The sequence below is a fragment of the Macaca mulatta genome, chromosome 2 (assembly GCF_049350105.2).
Source record: "Macaca mulatta isolate MMU2019108-1 chromosome 2, T2T-MMU8v2.0, whole genome shotgun sequence".
NCBI classification, from domain to species: Eukaryota; Metazoa; Chordata; class Mammalia; order Primates; family Cercopithecidae; genus Macaca; species Macaca mulatta.
Genome location: NC_133407.1, coordinates 95,265,332 through 95,283,991, shown reverse-complemented (window position 1 = coordinate 95,283,991; position 18,660 = coordinate 95,265,332). Strand labels below are relative to the sequence as shown.

Below are 18,660 nucleotides of genomic sequence, written 5' to 3'. Positions count from 1 at the left end.
GGCCAACATGGTGAAACCCCCGTCTCTACTAAAAATACAAAAATTAGCCAGTTGCAGTGATGGGCACCTGTAATCCCAGCTACTCGGGAGGCTGAGGCAGGAGAATCGCTTGAGCCTGGGAGGTGGAAGTTGCAATGAGCCGAGATTGCACCACTGCACCCCAGCCTGGGTGACAGAAAGAGACTGTCTCAAAAAAAAAAAAAAAAAAAAAAAGGAAAGAAATAACCAACCCAGCTGACACTTTGATGTCACATGTCTAGTCTCCAGAATTATAAGAAAGCAAATGTCTGTGGTTTAAGCTACCCAGTCTGTGGCACTTCATGACATCAGTTCTGGAAACTAATGTAACCAACCACAGTCTTGGTCAAAAAACAAATCTCAATAAATTTATAAGAGCTAAATCCTATAATTATGTTTTCAACCACAGTGGAATTAAAAATCAATAAAAGAAAGATATCTAGAAAACTATGTGTTTGAAAATGAAATAATGCTATTTTAAATAACCATGAGTCAAGGAGATAGCAGAAGGCAATTAGGAAGTATTTCTAATTATGTGAAAATGAAAACATATTAAAACTTGTGGGATCCAGCTAAAGTAGTAATTAGAGGAAAGTTCATAACAGTAAACCTGTTTATTAGAGAGGAAGAAAGATTTTAAACCACTGGCCTCAACTTCCATCTTTCTTTTTCTTTTCTTTTTTTTTTTTCAGGATAGAATCTCACTCTGTTGCCCAGGCTGTAGTGCAATGGCGCAATCTCAGGTCACTGCAACCTCCACCTCCCGGGTTCAAGCGATTCTCCTGCCTCAGCCTCCCAAGTAGCTGGGATTACAGGTGCCCACCACCACATCTGGCTAATTTTTGTATTTTTAGTACAGACGGGGTTTCACCATGTTGGCCAGGCTAATCTCAAGCTCCTGACCTCAGGTGACCCTCTCACCTCGGCCTCCTAAAGTGCTGGGATTATGCAGGCAACTTCCACCTTTAAAAACTGTTAAAAGAGGAGCAAATAAAACACAAGTTAAGTAGAAGGAAGAAAATAATAAAGATCAAGTAGAAATGAATAAAACAGAAAATATAAGAACAATGAAGGAACTCGATGAAATGAAATTTTGTTGTTTTTGAAAACATGAATAGAATTGATTAACCTCCAACCAGACTTATCAGGGAAAAAAGAGAGAAAACACAAATTATTAATATTATCAGGGAAATAAGAGAGAAAATACAAATTATTAACATTAGTAATAAAAGAAGTGACATCACTACCTATACTACAGATATTGTAAGACAAATAAGGGATTGTTATGAACAGCTTTATGCTAATAAATCCAACAACTTAGTTGAAAGAAAAAACTTATTTTTTCTCTTCTTTTTTTTTTTTTAGAGACGGAGTCTCACTCTGTTGCCCAGGCTGGAATGCAGTGGCGCGATCTCAGCTCACTGCAAGCTCTGCCTCCCAGGTTCACATCATTCTCCTGCCTCAGCCTCCCAAGCAGCTGGGACTACAGGTCCCCACCACCATGTCTGGCTAATTTTTTTGCATTTTTTTAGTAGAGACGAGGTTTCACCATGTTAGCCAGGATGGTCTCGATCTCCTGACCTCGTGGTCCACCCGCTTCGGCCTCCCAAAGTGCTGGGATTACAGGCGTGAGTCACCACACCCTGCCTTCTTTTCTTTTTTTTAGACACAGGGTCTGGCTTTGTCACCCAGGCTAGAGTGCAGTGGCGTGATCGCAGCTCACTACAGTCTCGACCTCCCAGGCTCAAGCAATCCTTCTGCTTCAGCCTCCCAAGTAGCTGGGACTACAGGCATGTGCCACCATGCCCAGCTAATTTTTAAGAAATTTTAATAGTGATAGGGTCTCCCTGTGTTGTCCAGGCTGGACTTGAACTTCTGGCCTCAAGTGACCCTCCCACCTTGGCCTCCCAAAGTGCTTGGATTATAGGCATGAGCCACTGTACCAGCCAGAAAACAACTTTTTTTGAAAATAATAAACTGTGATAGTGTGATACAATAATATTTCTTTGGTCTCTGTCCCAGTTTCTAAGACACAGCTCCTAAAATCCTTATATATAAGAGTTCTAGGATAATCTTTTGTTTTAATATTTGGTCTTTGACCCTGGTTCCTGAAACAGAGTTCCTAAATCTCTTGGAATTTCCAGGGTAAGAGGCGTACCTTTTGTCCTAATGAGGATATTCTTGGTGGGACCCTGGATTGCCTCAGGATGGGAATTGGTTGCTAGGGGAACCAAACATGTAATTAGAGGGTTGGAACTTTCAGCCCCTCCCCACTACCTCCGGGGAGGGAAGAGGGGCTGAAGGTTAAGTAGATAACCAATGGCCAGTGATTTAATCAGTCATCCCTACATAAGGAAGCCCCATTAAAACCAAAAAGGACACATTTAGAGAGCTTCTGGGTTGCTGAGCATGTGGAGGTACTGGGAAGGTGACGATACCAGGGGGGGCATGGAAGCGCCTTACCCCTTCTCTTATACCTTGCCCTGTGTGTCTCTTCCATCTGGCTGTTCATCTGTATTTTTTGTATTATCCTTCATAATAAACCAGCAAATGTAAGTAAGTGTTGCCCTGAGTTCTGTAAGCCTTCCTAGCAAATTAATAGAACCCAAGGAGGGTATAGTGGGAATCCCAATCTATAGCCAGTCAGTCAGAAGTATAGGTGACAACCTGCTACTTTCAATTGGTGTCTGAAGTGACAGGCAGTCTTGTGGGGTGGAGCCCTTAACTTGTGGGATCAAACTCTAACTCCAGGTAAATAGTGTCAGAATTGAATTGAATTATGGGATACCTAATTGGTGTTCACTATAGAACTGGTTGTTGGTGGAAAGAAATCCCACGCATCTTGGTGACCGGAAGACATATATTTTGTATTGAGTCTTGAGGGTAAGAGTGGGAGAAACAGTTTTCTTCCTATCTCATACACCTAGCAAAGCTCACTCAAGGAGAAATGGATAACCTCAATAGCCCTATATCTATTAAATACATTGAATTTATACTTAAAATCTTCCCACAAAGAAACCCGCCCCCAACCCCCGAGACCTACACGTTTTCACAAAGGAATTTTATAAAACATTTAGGAAGTAATACAAATTTTGGCATATCCCTCTAAAAAAATTGAAGAGCGTGCAGCACACCAACACGGCACAAGTATACATATGTAACAAACCTGCACGTTATGCACATGTACCCTAGAACTTAAAGTATAATAATAATAAAAATAAATAAAATAAAATAAAATAAAATAAAATTGAAGAGTAAGAAGTACTTTCCAATTAATTCCTGAGGTCAGTATTACTTCCAGACAAAGCTGTTAAAAAAGAAGGAACATGACAGATGAATGTCAGTCACAAGCACATATACAAAAATTCATAACACAATTTTACAAAAACAGTCCAGCAATATATAAAAATGACCCTAAATCATGAATGAGTGGTATTCTCCCCGAAATGCAGGTTGATTTCATATTTAAAAATTAATACGAGTCACAATATTAACAGATCAAAATGAAAAACCATGTAATCATCCCAATATATACAGAAAAAAATTAAATAAAATCTAACATCCCTTTCTTGAAAAATTCTCAGAAATTTAGGAATAGGAGGAACATTATCAACCTGATAAATAGCATCTATGAAATACCTAGTGCTAACATCACACTTAATAGCCAAAGTATGCTTTCCTCCTCAAATCAGGAACAAAACACATTTCTCCTCTCATGGCTGCTATTTCTCCTCTCATGGCTGCTATTTCACAATGTCCTGGAGGTTCAAGCCTCAACAGAAGGCTTTTCGACAAGAAAAGAAATAAGAACGTCCAAATTGGAAAGTAAAGAGTAAAACTGTCTTTATTCATAGATATAATAGACTATATAGAAAATCCAGTGGAGTTTACCAGGAAAAATGACTAGAACTAAAAAGTGAGTTTAGCAAGATTGCAGGATATGAGATTAGCATGCAAAAATAAATTGTATGTATACATATACAGTCATGTATCACATAACCATATTTCAGTCAATGACTGACCACATGTATAATGGTGGTTTGATAAGATTATAATGGGGCTGAAAAATTTCTATCACCTACTGATGTTGTAGCCGTCATGATGTCAAAGTGGAGAGGGCATCACTTGTGGTGAGAAACTAAGATTGTACTGCCAGTCGTATAAAAGTGTAGCACATACAATTATATACAGTACATAATACTTGATAAACAACTATGTTACTGGTGTCTATATTTACTATATTATGTTTTGTCATTACTTTGAGTGTATTCCTTCTACTTACAAAAAAAAATTAACTGTAAAACAGTCTCAGGCAGGTCCTTCAGGAGATATACCAGAAGAAAGCATTTTTATCACAGGAGATGACCGCTCTGTGGATGTTACTGCCCTTGAAGACCTTCCACTGGGACAAGATGTAGAGGTGGAAGACAGTGATATTGACAATCCTGACCCTGTGTAGGCTTAGGCGTGTGTGTGTGTCTTCATTTTTAACAACAAAAAAAACTGTGGCCGGGCGTGGTGGCTCATGCCTGTAATCCCAGCTCTTTGGGAGGCCGAGGCAGGTGGATCACGAGATCAAGAGATCGAGACCATCCTGGCCAACATGGTGAACCCCCGTCTCTACTAAAAATACAAAAACTAGGTGGGCGTGGTGGCATGTGCCTGAAGTCCCAGCTACTCAGGGGGCTGAGGCAGGAGAATCCCTTGAACCCAGGAAGCAGATGTTGCAGTGAGCCGAGATGGTGCCACTGTACACCAGCCTGGCGACAGAGCGAGACTCCATCTCAAAAAAAAAAAAAAAGTTGTAAAAGTTTAAAAAAATTGTTAAAATGGAAAAAAACTTACAGAATAAGGATATAGAGAAAGAAAATATTGTTATACAGCCATACAATGTGCTTGTCTTTTAAGCTGTGTTGTTATAAAAGAATCAAAAAGTCTTTTAAAAATTAAAAAGTTTATAAAGTCAAAAATTATAGTAAGTGGAGGTTAATTCATTATTGAAGGAAAATTGTTAAAGTAAATGTAGTGTAGCCTAAGTGTACAGTATTTATAAATCCCGTAGTAGTGTACAGTAGTGTCCTAGGCCTTTATATTCACTCGCCACTCACTGACTCACCCACAGCAACTTCCAGCCCTGCAAGCTCCATTCATGGTACGTGCCCTTTATTAAGTGTGCCACTTTCTATCTTTTATGCTGTATTTTTACTGAAACTTTTCTATGTTTAGACCTGTTTAGATATACAAAGACTATTATCTTCCAATTACCTGTAGCATTCAGTACAGTACCATGTTGTACAGATTTGTAGCCAGCAGTGATAGGCCTTCCCATATACCCTAGGTGTGTAGCAGGCGATGTCATCTAAGTTTGTTTGTTCACGCAACAATGAACTCACTAAATGACACATTTCTCAGAACATATTCCTGTCGTTAAACTACCTATGACTGTACTAGTACTGCAAAATCAGAAATTTAAAACAATTTTAATGCCACTTATAATAGCATCAAAAATATGAAATACTTAGGGCCAAACTTGAAACAATATTTGAGAAATCTGGGGAAAAAATACAGAAGACCTAAAAAAATGGAGAGATATACCATGTTTATAATCAGAAGACTCAATATTGTTGCAATGTCAAATCTTCTTGAATTTACCTACAGATTTAATGCAATCCTAATAAAAATCTCAGTTGGATTTTTGGTAGAAATTAGTAAAACGATTCTAAAATTAATACAGAAATACAGAGAACTTAGAATAGTGAAAACAATGTTGAAGAAGAAGAAGATTGGAGAGCAAACCACCACGAAGTCATCTCCTTCACTATCCCATTCCTCATCTAGTGTGGCTCTGAGTAGTAAATAATTGATCAGTCACTCTCTAGATATTGTTGTATATTAATAAATTTCTCTCAACTAGGCAGTAAGCAACTTAAAAGCATATATTATATTCTAGTTGTGAACACCTCTTCAGTTACAACGGCATAGTGCTTAAAATCCTACACTCTCAAGGCAGATAGGATTTATGGCCCAGTTTCTGTATTTATTATCTAAGGGACTCTGGGCAACTCCCTTCTCTGTGCTTAGTTTCTCCATCTGCGAAATGGGGCAGCAGTAATAACAACCGTGTCCACACGGAGTGGCTACCGCACTTAAATGGAATAAGAAGAGTGCCTGGCACACAGTCTATACCCACTTACTGTCTTTTGAATAAACGGTCTCAAAGATCAGAAAGCAGGTAGTCGCTGAAATTAGGTTGACTAGCACAAGTTAACCCTCACCTTTCACCATAAAAATTCCATTCTGAAACGCACTGCAAGCTTTGGTTAAGTGTACTTGATTAGAGTGTTTGGAGCAACATAGTATGATAAAATAGTTGTAGCCAAAGTTATTTTTCAGAAAATAATTTGAGGCTAGGCTGAAAGCCCTCAATCCAGTGATAAGGAGGGTCTCCTAATATATTGCTTAAATGTGTATTCCCCACTGGGACTCAAGCCCTGTCAAAACATCGTTGTTTTGACAGACAATACAATTAATAGAGGAGGGAGATAAGACATTAAAAGGTTGCCTGTCAGCGATGTTGAGCCGTGGGCCCTGGCTCACGCCTTAATCCCAATGGTTGGCTAACGCGGGAGAATCGTTTGAAGCCAGGAACTCGAGACCAGCCTGAGCAACACAGCAAGACCTCCTCTCTACATAAGCTTAATAAAATAAAATAATAAAAATAAAATAAAATAGCTGGGCGTGGTGGCACGTGCCTTTGGTCCCAGCTACTCAGGAGGCTGAGGTGGGAGACTCGCTTGAGGCCAGGAGGTGGAAGTTGCAGGGAGCCGAGATCACGCCACTGCACTCCAGCCTGGGTGATAGAGCGAGACCCTGACTCACAAAAAAAAAAAAAAAAAAAAAAAAAAAAAAAAAAGATATTGCGTGTTTTTTGTTCCAGGAATTTCTGGTCTGTAAAACCACCTGAGGCCAGGCACAGTGGCTAATGCCTGTAATCCCAGCTCTTTGGGAAGCCGAGGCGGGCGGATCACCTGGCGTCAGGAGTTTGAGACCAGCTTGGCCAACACGGTGAAACCCCATCTCTACTAAAAATACAAAAAATTAGCCGGGCCTGGTGGCACATGCCTGTAATCCCAGCTACTGCGGAGGCTGAGGCAGGAGAATCGCTTGAACCCGGGAGGCGGAGGTTGTGGTGAACCGAGATCGCGCCACTGCACTCTCTGGGCGACAGAGCGAGACTTCATCTCAAAAAGAAAAGAAAAAGAAAAGAGGAGACCCAGGGTATGAGCGCAGGAGGCCGGCGCTGCCGGGACCACGCGCGTGCGGTAAAGGGTCCCAGAGGCCCGGCCCCGGCCGCCGCGCCGCGTCCCCGCCCCTCCCGGCTGCGTAAGGGGAGGAGGGGGCCGGCGGAGTTTCCCTCCACGCCCAGCGGCCCTGGGCGGGCTTTTCGGCGGCTTCTCATAAACAGGTGGCTTCGTCTCTCCGGCACAGGTAGGTTTCTCCGGCACCGGTTAGGGGCCTGCCCGGACCTCGCCGCGCACTGCAGAGCCTCGCCCAGCGCCCACAATGCCCCGGCAGCTCAGCGCGGCGGCCGTGCTCTTCGCTTCCCTGGCCGGTGAGTGGCGCGCAGGGCTTCCCGCGGTGGCCCTGCCGTGTCGGTCCCCTGTCATCTAAACGCACTCTGGAGTCCCGCGCGCCACAGGACGGGCTGCGGGTAGGCAGGTGTGGCGCGTCCAAGGGCTTCCCGGCTGGAACTTGTTTTCCGTGAGTTACTCAGAGCAGGTGTCATCCCCAAAGACAGTAACGCTGTCCCTCGCTTCCAAAAGGGTTCTGGGCACCTTCTCTGGGAGAGTTTGTAGAGGTCACTTGGATTTAAGAGATGGAGACCTGAGCCAGGGCTTAGGAATGGGAGTCTTGGCTTTGTTATCGGGGAAAAGCGCTCATGTCTTGCTCTTCCTTGCATCAGATGTGGTCTGACAGATTGTGCCATTTCAGAAAGGTGTAGGACAGAGTGTCCAAGACTTTTTTTTTTTTTTTTTTTTTAATGATCATTGTACTTCCCATCCCAGATGCCGTCTGGGACGCCGAGTTTATGATTATTTTATGTTCCGACCCTCCACTTTCTCCAAAGCTTTTCCCCCTAGACATTGAGTCCTCTTGGGTGCTGTAGTGCTGTTCCTGTGATGAAGTTTACTGGTTAATCGAACGTCATGAGAGCACTGCCTCCGTCCCCACCGCCCGGCTAGTATGCTCAAGCAGGGGGCACGGTGGCCTTTGCTTGTGACATGAATGCTAGGAATGTTAGGAAAGCAGTGGGAAGGGTCGTGCCAGCTGCCCTCACCTAGGCAGTTCTCCCTGTGCCACGCTTTCAGACTTACAGTTACAGGTTCTTTTAGGGGACAGGAGAGGAAATCATCATTATGCTTCTCAGGGCAAGCTATTAAAAAAGCAAAACAATCTCAGCCTACCGGTAACCCACAGTGACCTGTATGTGAGCGCTCCTTGAATGGATGGATAGACTCAGAAACACAATGATATTGACAGGCCGGGGGCGGTGGCTCACGCCTGCAATCCCAGCACTTTGGGAGGCCGAGGCTGGTGGATCACTTGAGGTCAAGATTTCGAGACTAGCCTGGCCAACGGTGAAACCCCGCCTCTACTAAAAATACAAAAATTAGCCGGGCATGGTGGTGTGCACCTGTAATCCCAGGTACTCGGGAGGCTGAGGCAGGAAAATTGCTTGAACCCAAGAGGCGGAGGTTGCAGTGAGCCAAGATGGTACCACTCCACTCCAACCTAGGTAACAGAGTGAGACTCTGTCTCAAAAATAAATAAATAAAGACACAGTGAGTATTGACGAATTCAAGGGCAAGTGGAGAGAAAATGCCCACATTACCCATTCCTTTCTGAGCTACAAATTCTCAGAGGTAAGCTAGGTGAAGGATGCATGAGAGGTTTCTTCCTCAGAAGTGGAGTGTTGCATGGCCTTTGAGGGGTGGCATGGAGCTGGATTCAAACCCTTGCCCTGACCCTTACCAGCAGGGAGGCCTTGTTCACATCACCCAACCTTTCGGGTGCTCAGTTTCGTCACTAAAAAATGGGGAGAATAATATCCTCTGCCAGAAGTACTGGGGAAACAAATGAGGTAGCGCCTGGAAAGCAATTACTGCAGTGATTTTGTTCAGTGATGTTAATCCGTATCTCCTGTTTGTCTCTCCAGTCCCTTTCCCATTCACCTCACAACCTGACCGTGAGCCCCTTCTTCACTCAGTACAGGGCTCATCAGCACATGGTAATAACAATGATGGCCATGGCTTCCTGGCACTTTCTGCATGCCAGGCACTGTTCTCAGTGCTTTAATCCACAAAACAGCTTTGTAAGTACTTTTATCATCTGCATTTTACTTGTGAGGAAATAGAAGCACAAAGAGGTTAAATAGCTTGCCCATGATCACATAGCTAGCTGGTGACAGAGTCAAGCTTTGAACCAGAGCCTGTGCCCATAGCAGCTAACCTATGTGCTTTATTCATACATCTACTTACCTATAACTTATTTAGTCTCATAAGAACCCTGAAAAGTAGATGCTATTCTTATCCCTATTTTACGATGAGGGTACTGAGGCAGAGGCAGGTTAAGGAATTGTTCATGGTATCCCATTTAGTGAGTAGCATTCCTGAGACTGGCATTCAAGACATCTGGTTTGGGCTGGGCGCAGTGATTCACACCTGTAATCCTAGCACTTTGCGATCCTGAGGTGGAAGGTCGCTTGAGGCCAGGAGTTTGAGACCAGCCTGGACAACATAGTGGACTGTGTCTCAAACAAAACAAAACAAAAACGAAGTCTGGCCTTGGGGTTCAGGCTCTACACTACTGTACTACATGGCCTTGCATGCATAGGCTCAAGAAATCCTTGTTGAATTGGAAATGAGCAAAAATCATCAGAAAGTTTTGCTAGGAGAGACAGAGCTTTTGGGTAAACTCTCTGAGTAATCTTTATCCAGTCAACATGCTTCCCTGATCTCAAATTTTCCCTCCAGAAAATGGGGGATTTAAGTTCATATTAGTTAAGTTTAGGTTCAGTTACACGTAAGAGACAAGCCAAAATAACAGTAGATTAAACAAAATAGTTGCTTGTTATTCTTTCATGTGAAAATATGTCCAGAGAAATTCAGGTCAGTTCTAGTGTGGGGGTGCTTCACTGGGGATCTGTCATTAGGATCCGACATATAGGTATGTGACTTCTACCCTCAAGGCCTCCTCATGGTTCCACATGTCGGCTGGAGCTTCAGCCATCACATACAAGTTGCAGGTTGGTCAAAGGGGGAAAAACAGAAGGGCTGTAGAAAGGCAGGCCACACAAGTGATTGAGCTGCCTTCACCCAGCCTTCCCAGAAGGTCCACATGATCTTGATACTTCTCTTCTTTCACTAAAACTCAGTCATATGCTCCCACCCAGCTAGAAAGGAGGCTTAGACACAGAGCTCTTTATTCCAGGCAACAAGTGCTCAGCTGAAACTTGAGGTTCTGTTAGAAAGGAGAGACTGGATTTTGGAAGAGTCAGCCAGCAGTCTGTCACAGGGCTAGTGCCCCTTCTGCTCTAGGGTTTCCTTGATTCTCTCTGCTGCACCCTGCTGGAGCCACTTCTGCTGCCCCTAGAGGTGCCAGAAAAGGTGCTGGGGACTAAACTATGATTCCCTGAACCTGGACATGGCCGTGGGGCTCCAATGACTCCCTGACTGTGCTCCTCAGAGCTCTGCAGACAGAGTATAGTCTCCAAGTCCTGCCAGGCCTGCTCCCTGCTGGTCTCCCCTCCTCACCCCTCCCTTCCCATACCATCCCTGTGTTCTGGTCATGTTCTCCAGACGTACAAGACTTCTGAAGCCTCTATGCCTTTACACATCCTCTTCCTCCTGTCTGGAAACCATCTCCTCCCTTGTCTGCCTGAAGAATGTATCCTTGTTTTGGATTCCCACCCTACCCACACTCTCATAGTATCTGAGGATTTGATAAAGACACTTGTCAGTCGGGCACAGTGGCCCATACCTGTAATCCCAGCACTTTGGGAGTCTGAGGTAGGCGGATCACTTAATCCTAGGAGTTTGAAACCAGCCTGGGCAACATGGTGAGACCCTGTACAAAAAATGCAAAAATTAGCTTGGCATGGTGGCACATGCCTGTAGTCCCAGCTACTAGGGAGGCTGAGGTGGGAGGATCGCTTGAACCTAGGAAACTGAGGCTACAGTGAGCCCTGAGAATGCCATTGCACTCTAACCTGGGTGACAGAGTGAGACCCAGTCTCAAGGAGAAAATAAAAACAAAAACAAAAACAAAAAACAAGTCACACTGAGGAGTATGGTCTACTCATGTGTCTGCCTCACAGTGCCCCTGAGAACAAAGACCTACCCCCGGTGTCTGGTGTGGCCTGCCTGAGAGGAGACCCCTACATACTGTTGAGTGGTGCGGCAGGGAAACCAACCAAATGCTGTCTGGGAAGGGACTGACTGTCAGGAAAATACCTAGAAAAGATCTCTTGTGAAATCATTGACTTTCCCAGGGGACTGGGCAATGACTCATCTCACACCCACTGGTTGTAGGGGAACCAAAACCTTCTAACACCTCTTCATGCGAATTTCCATCTAGTGGAGTCCAAGCAATGGATCAAGGGCCTGGGGTGCTTGTTTGCGAAGTCTCCTGAATTCTGGAGAGGAGAGGCTGGGGTGGCGGTGGGCAGATGAGTGTGTGAACACCAGAGCTATGTTCTGTGAATAGAGGGAGGGTCAAGACAAAGTCTGGTCTATACCTGCCCTTGCTTCTGCCCACTGCCCTCTTTTATTTATTTATTTATTTTTATTTTTATTTTTTTGAGATGGAGTCTCGCTCTGTCGCCCAGGCTGGAGTGCAGTGGTGTGATCTTGACTCACTACAAGCTCCGCCTCCCGGGTTCATGCCATTCTCCTGCCTCAGCCTCTGGAGTAGCTGGGACTACAGGCGCCTGCCACCACGCCTGGCTAGTCTTTGTATTTTTTTTTTTTTTTTTTCAGTACAGACCGGGTTTTAACATGTTAGCCAGGATGGTCTCGATCTCCTGACCTCGTGATCTGCCCGCCTCGGCCTCCCAAAGTGCTGGGATTACAGGTGTGAGCCATCGTGCCCATCCCCCACTGCCCTCTTTCTAGGCCTCAGACAAACCTGTGACCTTGACTAAACCTCTACAGGGCCAAACATCCCATTTAAAACCTGTGACCCAGTTTTTACAGAAATGAGTCATATATGTGTGGTCATATACATAGACCATGTGTGTGGTCATATACATTATGAAGTAGCTCATATGGTCTTTCTGAGCTACTTTACAATGCAGAGCATACCTACCCCAGTCGAATCACCTGCCTATCCTTTATGCACCACACTCCTACAGGGAGAGGAGGAGCAGTGAGAGGGCCAGAAGAGGGAAGGAGAAGGGGTGAGAACTATACTTCTCTGACAGGTTTAATCTGTAACATCCATAAACTTGGCACTTTTGGTTGAGCCATCTGCTAGCCCACCCTTCTGTCCACCACCCAGAGACACACCTACACCTACACACCGTATCAAGACATCTCAACAGGCTTCCTACATAGCAAGCACACCTTGACCAAGTACCATATATCTTCTTGGCTTGTTTAGGATGCTGTTCATTTGTGAACAACTAAGTCCTTTTTTTTATTTATTTGCGTTCATTCATTACCACTGAGAGAAGAGTTCTAGTTGCATCTTGAGGAAGGCTTTTTTTTTTTTTTTTTTTTTTTAAGGGTGCATTACTCAGTTTAGGAAATTGTACTCAGTTGAGAAGATTCTCTTTAGCTTATAGACACCAGCCATACACAGTAGGATTTTAGCAAGGATATAATCACTTTCCCAAGAGAATGACTGGCAAGTGGTTTCTAGTCTCCTGGAGGTCTCTGTAGCAATCTTTACTCTTCACCACAAGATATTCCTGGAAACCACATTTGAGAGTGAATTCTCTTTCTCCATCATAATAGTATGAATCTAATGGGGCTCTCACTGGTGTTTGACCAGAGAACCAGCAATGTGGGTTTTACCCAAACGAATTGCTAAAATAAATCTTCAACAACACTCAATCTCCATTATAATCTCGAAGTGAAAAATCTTTCTCCAAGTTCCATGACATGGGCATAAAAGTTCTACGTGTAGGGATTTTACAAAAGTTTGTAGGTAAACCTGTACCCCATCAAACCTACAACTCTCAAGTATCATGCATATAACTTATCCAAATGGATATTTTAGATTTAAAAAAAAAAAAAGACTCTTAAAGAATGATCTCAAATAACTTCATGTCATTAATAATCGTCGATCTTTTTATAAGGTTATAAAGACAATTTGAACTGATGCTTTTGTCTTTCCTATTTTGCAAACCAGTTGTACAGAAATAATTCATGGGTCTTACTACTGGACTTAAAGTTAGAACTTTTCTTCTGGAAAATAATCCCCTTTTCAGCACATGAAATTTTGAAACTCTCACCAAGGATCATCATTATGAAGTTTTCATGAATTGGGGTCACTGGAGGGCACCCTCCTGTTCCTCTCTCCTCTGCTTTTGTGTCTTCTCTCACCATTCTTCCCAGCGACACCCCACCTCCACCACCCCTCAAACCCAAGGGCAAGCTTTGATTCAGATTCAAGTCTCTGCCTCAACTTCGATCAGTTGTGTCATTATGGTCAAATGGCTGAAATTTTCCAAGCCTGAGTTTCCTCATTTGAAAGACGGATAAAGTAGTACCCACCAAAGGGTTTTTGAGAGAAGTTGGTAAAAGATGGCCCTTGACCTAAGGCCTTCTATGTAGTAAATGTCCAGTAACCTGGAATTTTTATTGTTATTAATATGAGAAAAGTAACCTCTTAGAAGTGTATTGAATGGAGGAGGGAGATAGAAAAGGCATATATGAATTATTTTTATTGGGTATGAACTTTAGGACTTTGTAAATACTAGCATAGCAAGATCTCCTTTCCCTTTCTGCATGTTCTCCCAAGTCTCAGCCCAGCACAGGACAGCTCCAGCTGTCCTGAGAGTCTGTGGGTAAACACAGAGAAACCACAAAATTGAAGGGACACAGGCATCTCTCATGTGCCTGACACAGACTCCTAAAGACATCATCCGTTTGTTGTTGTTGTTTTGGAGGCGGAGTTTTGCTCTTATTGCCCAGGCTGGAGTGCAATGGTGTGTTCTCAACACACTGCAACCTCAGCCTCCCGGGTTCAAGTGATTCTCCTGCCTGGGCCTCCCAAGTAGCTGCAATTACAGGCACTGTGTCACCACACCCAGCTAATTTTTGTATTTTTAGTAGAGACGGGATTTCACCATGTTGGCCAGGCTGGTCTTGAACTCCTGACCTCAGGTCATCCGCCCACCTTGGCCTCCCAAAGTGTTGGGATTACAGGTGTGAGCCACCGTGCCCGGCCCATCATCTGTGTTTTGTCCACTTTTCTGGATCCCTATGTGCCTGGAAGGAGACAAGGATAGACCTATTCTAGTTGGAAAAGAACCAGAGGCCCTCTGCCCTTAAGGATGACCTCTGGAGAGAACCTGTGACAACAGGAGACACCGTCTGTGTGCTTAATGGTCCATGAAGAGTTTTACTTAAACCAACTCATTTGAGCCTTACAATAATCCTAAAAGGCCTACAATGCTATTGTCCTCATTAACACATTCAGTCAGTTTTTCATTCGACCTATATTTACTGAACACTGTCTATGCGCAGGCACTGCTGGTGAAAACAGTGCACACAGTTCCCACCTTCGGGGTGCTGTTAATCTACTGGGAAAGATCCACAACCAACAAATAAACCAAAAGCAAACATTTAATCAGGAAAATATTTGGCTAGTACATACTGGCCAGGCTGATTGTTAAATATTTGAATACCGTCCCCATACATAATTACAAGTTGTAATTAATGCAGTGAAAGCAATGAATTTAACACTGCAGTGGAGAAGCATGGATATGGGGAACTATTTTATATAAGGAGGACAAGGAAGATGCTCTGAGGAGCTGCCATGAAAGCCAGAACACGAAGGACAGCCCACCTGAAATATCAGAGCAGTTATGACTTCTCTTCCATGGTTGAGAAAGGCTGGGCCACTCCAAAAGTTACGTAAGAAAATGACAGGAATTTGTCTATATTGAGAAAACAACAAAGAACAAGATAAACAATGGAAAGGACTATATTGTGAAGAGATGAGTCTCCTGTCATTGGGAACAGTTAAGTCTAGATTGGATGAACACATGGCAAAGATCTGTAGGTGTAACTCAGACATCAGATTAGGGTTTGGGACTGGGCACGGTGGCTCACGCTTGTAATCCCAGCACTTTGAAAGGTTGAGGCAGGTGGATCACCAGATCAGGAGCTCGAGACCAGCCCGGACAACATGATGAAACCCCGTCTCTACTAAAAACGCACAAATTAGCCGGGCATGGTAGCGGGTGCCTGTAATCCCAGCTGCTCAATAGGCTGAGGCTGGAGAATCGCTTGAACTTGGGAGGTGGAGATTGCAGTGAGCTGAGATTGCACCACTGCAACTCCAGCCTGGGTGACAGAGCAAGACTCTGTCTCAAAAAAAAAAAAAAAAGACTGGGGTTTGGACTAGATGACCTTTAAGACCCCTTTCAAACCTGGGATTATGTGATTCTGTGAAAACTGTATAACTCTGTAAAGCTTTGTTGCCATCATTCATGCTGCCCCAGCTCTATCAGGTCATATAGCAGCTGTTCACCCAGGAACACTTTTTTATGTCAGCTGTTCGGATTCACATTTGAAGGTGGAGAATGAAGAGGCATTGACACTTAGATATCTAGCTAAGCACGATCGCTTTGGTGTGTATTAGTACCACACCGCACACAGGCAAAGGGGCTGGGTGCTGTGGAACTGTCATAACCCTGTAAAAGACATGGATACAACCAGAACATTACATTTGTGGCCTAGGGGTAGAATCTTTGATGATGTTTGCTTCATTGTTATACCCTTGTAAATTTCCTCCCAATATAAAAATTTGCATGTTAGGTTTTTTATGAACAAACATCAAGATAGGGATGGGAGAGGGACCTTGTAAGCAATTGGTTAGTGTTTTTAACATGTTTGTTTCCTAATTTTCAGTAATTTTGCACGATGGCAGTCAAATGAGAGCAAAAGCATTTCCAAAAACCAGAGATTATTCTCAACCTACTGCAGCAGCAACAGGACAGGACATAGCAAAACCTGTCCAGCAACCAGCTAACCAAGCACCTCACCAAACTTTAGCAGCAAGATTAATGGATGGTCACATCACCTTTCAAACAGCGGCTACAATAAAAACTCCAACAACTACTCCAGTAACTACAAAAAACACTCCAACCACCAGCCCAATTATCTACACCCTGGTCACAACCCAGGCCACATCCAACAACTCACACACAGCTCCTCCACTTACTAAAGTTACAGTCGGCCCCAGCTTAGCCCCTTATTCACTGCCACCCACCATCACACCACCAGCTCATACAACTGGAACCAGTTCATCAACCGTCAACCACACAACTGGGAATGCCACTCAACCCAGTAACCAGACCACCCTTCCAGCAACTTTATCCATAGCACCACACAAAAGCACAACTGGTCAGAAGCCCGTTCAACCCACCCATGCCCCAGGAACAACGGCAGCTGCCCACAATACCACCCGAACAGCCGCACCTGCCTCCACGGTTCCTGGGTCCACCCTTGCACCTCAGCCATCTTCAATCAAGACTGGAATTTATCAAGTTCTAAATGGAAGCAGACTCTGTATAAAAGCAGAGATGGGGATACAGCTGATTGTTCAAGACAAGGAATCGGTAAGTTGGGGCCACAGGACTATAACACTATCTTCAAAGAGTCTGAGTGGAGGTTGGCTTGCTGGGAATGATCATTCCCTACATCCCGTATCTTTACTTTAAATGAAACCAATAGCTGTGAGCTCATCTCTCTCCAAGGTGCTCCCTTAAAAGGTGATTATGTTTGAGGATACACATGAAAATAGAAACTAATAGCAACTGTTTGGAGAGAGGAAGGCAAACAAAAATTTAAATATTCACACCCCTCACTTTTAGCAAACATGGGCAGAGTGTCGTGGAATGTTCAGTGCTGATCTCAGCCCCTCCCTGCCACTCCAGAAGACTTACAAGCCTTATATCCTTTCCTGTGAAATGAGAGATTAAGACAGATGGTCTCTATGGTTCTAGACAGTTGTGACATTAATATGGAAATCCATATTAACGAGAAAACTGAGGGAGAGGGGTTGTGATTACTTGATGTACTAAAGGAATCACTAAAACAATATTTTCTCTTTCTTTGGTTTTTTTTTGTTGTTGTTTGTTTGTTTTTGTTTTTTTTTTTTTTAGACAGAGTATCGCTCTGTTGCTCAGGCTGGAGTGCAGTGGCATAATCTTGGCTCACTGCAATCTCTGCCTCCCTGGTTCAAGGGATGTTCCTGCCTCAGCCTCCTGAGTAGCTGGGATGACAGGTGCCTGCCATCGCACCTGGCTAATTTTTGTATTTTTAGTAGAGACGGGGTTTCACTATGTTGGCCAGGCTGGTCTCGAGCTCCTGACCTTGTGATCCACCCGCCTCGGCCTCCCAAAGTGCTGGGATTACAGGCATGAGCCACTGTGCCCAGCCATCAATATTTTCTTTTTCTGCAAACTTCAATGATTTCAAATAAAACTTCTACATCCAGGTTGCCATTTGTGACAGAGGTACCTTACAGAGCAAACCCTTCCCTCTAGTATCATTTAACATGTTTAACTTAACATAAATTCCACGCAGCTTATCAGGAATATACCTGCCATCAATTATTTACAAAGGAACTCCTCTGTGAGAGAACTCCTCTTTAAGAAAGCTTTTGAACATAACAGTTTGGAAACGAGAGATGCCGTCTGGGGACTTTGCAGTTCTCCAGTGAATCCTCAGCCTTAAGTTTCAGGCTCACAAACTAGCCTATGCCTCTGGTTCCTTAGCTAGAGTTTTCTTCCACCTCTCATTTAGCTGATCTGTCTTACTTGGTTTAGGTTTTTTCACCTCGGAGATACTTCAACCTCGACCCCAACGCAACCCAAGCCTCTGGGAACTGTGGCACCCGAAACTCCAACCTTCTGTTGAATTTTCAGGGAGGATTTGTGAATCTCACATTTACCAAGGTGAGGCCTGAGCTCCTTTGCACAAACCGCATCTGGTACAGCTTTCCCTCTCCCTCATCCTGGGGCCCGGTGGTGCAACCTCACACTTCAGTTTGAGATCTTTGCTGATAAGAATGAGGGGTTTGGGGATGGAGAGGAGGAAGTGTCAACATCTTATGTTTGTCTTCTTCCCCCTTCAGCCTCCTTCTGTGCAGCCCAAAAAGGGCTTCAGGGCCTCTTGGGGAGACTTGACCTCTGGGGAATCTAACCACCCCTGCCCTTTGCAAACCAGCCAAAGGAGGAAGTTGTACAGATGAGGAAACCTATAGAAATTCCCAGTGGACACCAGAGGAACAGGATTATTCAGAGGAACAGGATTATTTTAAAACCAAAATCAAATGTCAGAACAGGTTCTTTCCAACCACAGCAGGCAAAATTCAGGGCCCGAGCAGGCACTGGGTTTCCCAAAC

General features: G+C 44.0%; 1 protein-coding gene across 7 annotated transcripts in view; it reads left to right on the top strand.

Moving 5' to 3' along the window:
* Positions 1-6,599: 6,599 nt before the first annotated feature.
* Positions 6,600-18,660, top strand: part of LAMP3 (lysosomal associated membrane protein 3) — a 56,021-nt gene continuing 43,960 nt past the window's right edge. For 3 of the 7 annotated variants that reach the window (XR_013413335.1, XM_015131495.3, XM_015131494.3), the window contains exons 1-3: positions 7,263-7,630; positions 16,161-16,870; positions 18,083-18,211. Coding sequence is in view for 6 of the 7 variants with exons in the window: in XM_015131495.3 (XP_014986981.1) it covers positions 7,582-7,630; positions 16,161-16,870; positions 18,083-18,211 (888 nt within the window). In the remaining variant the exon portion in view is untranslated. 7 annotated transcript variants of the gene reach the window in all.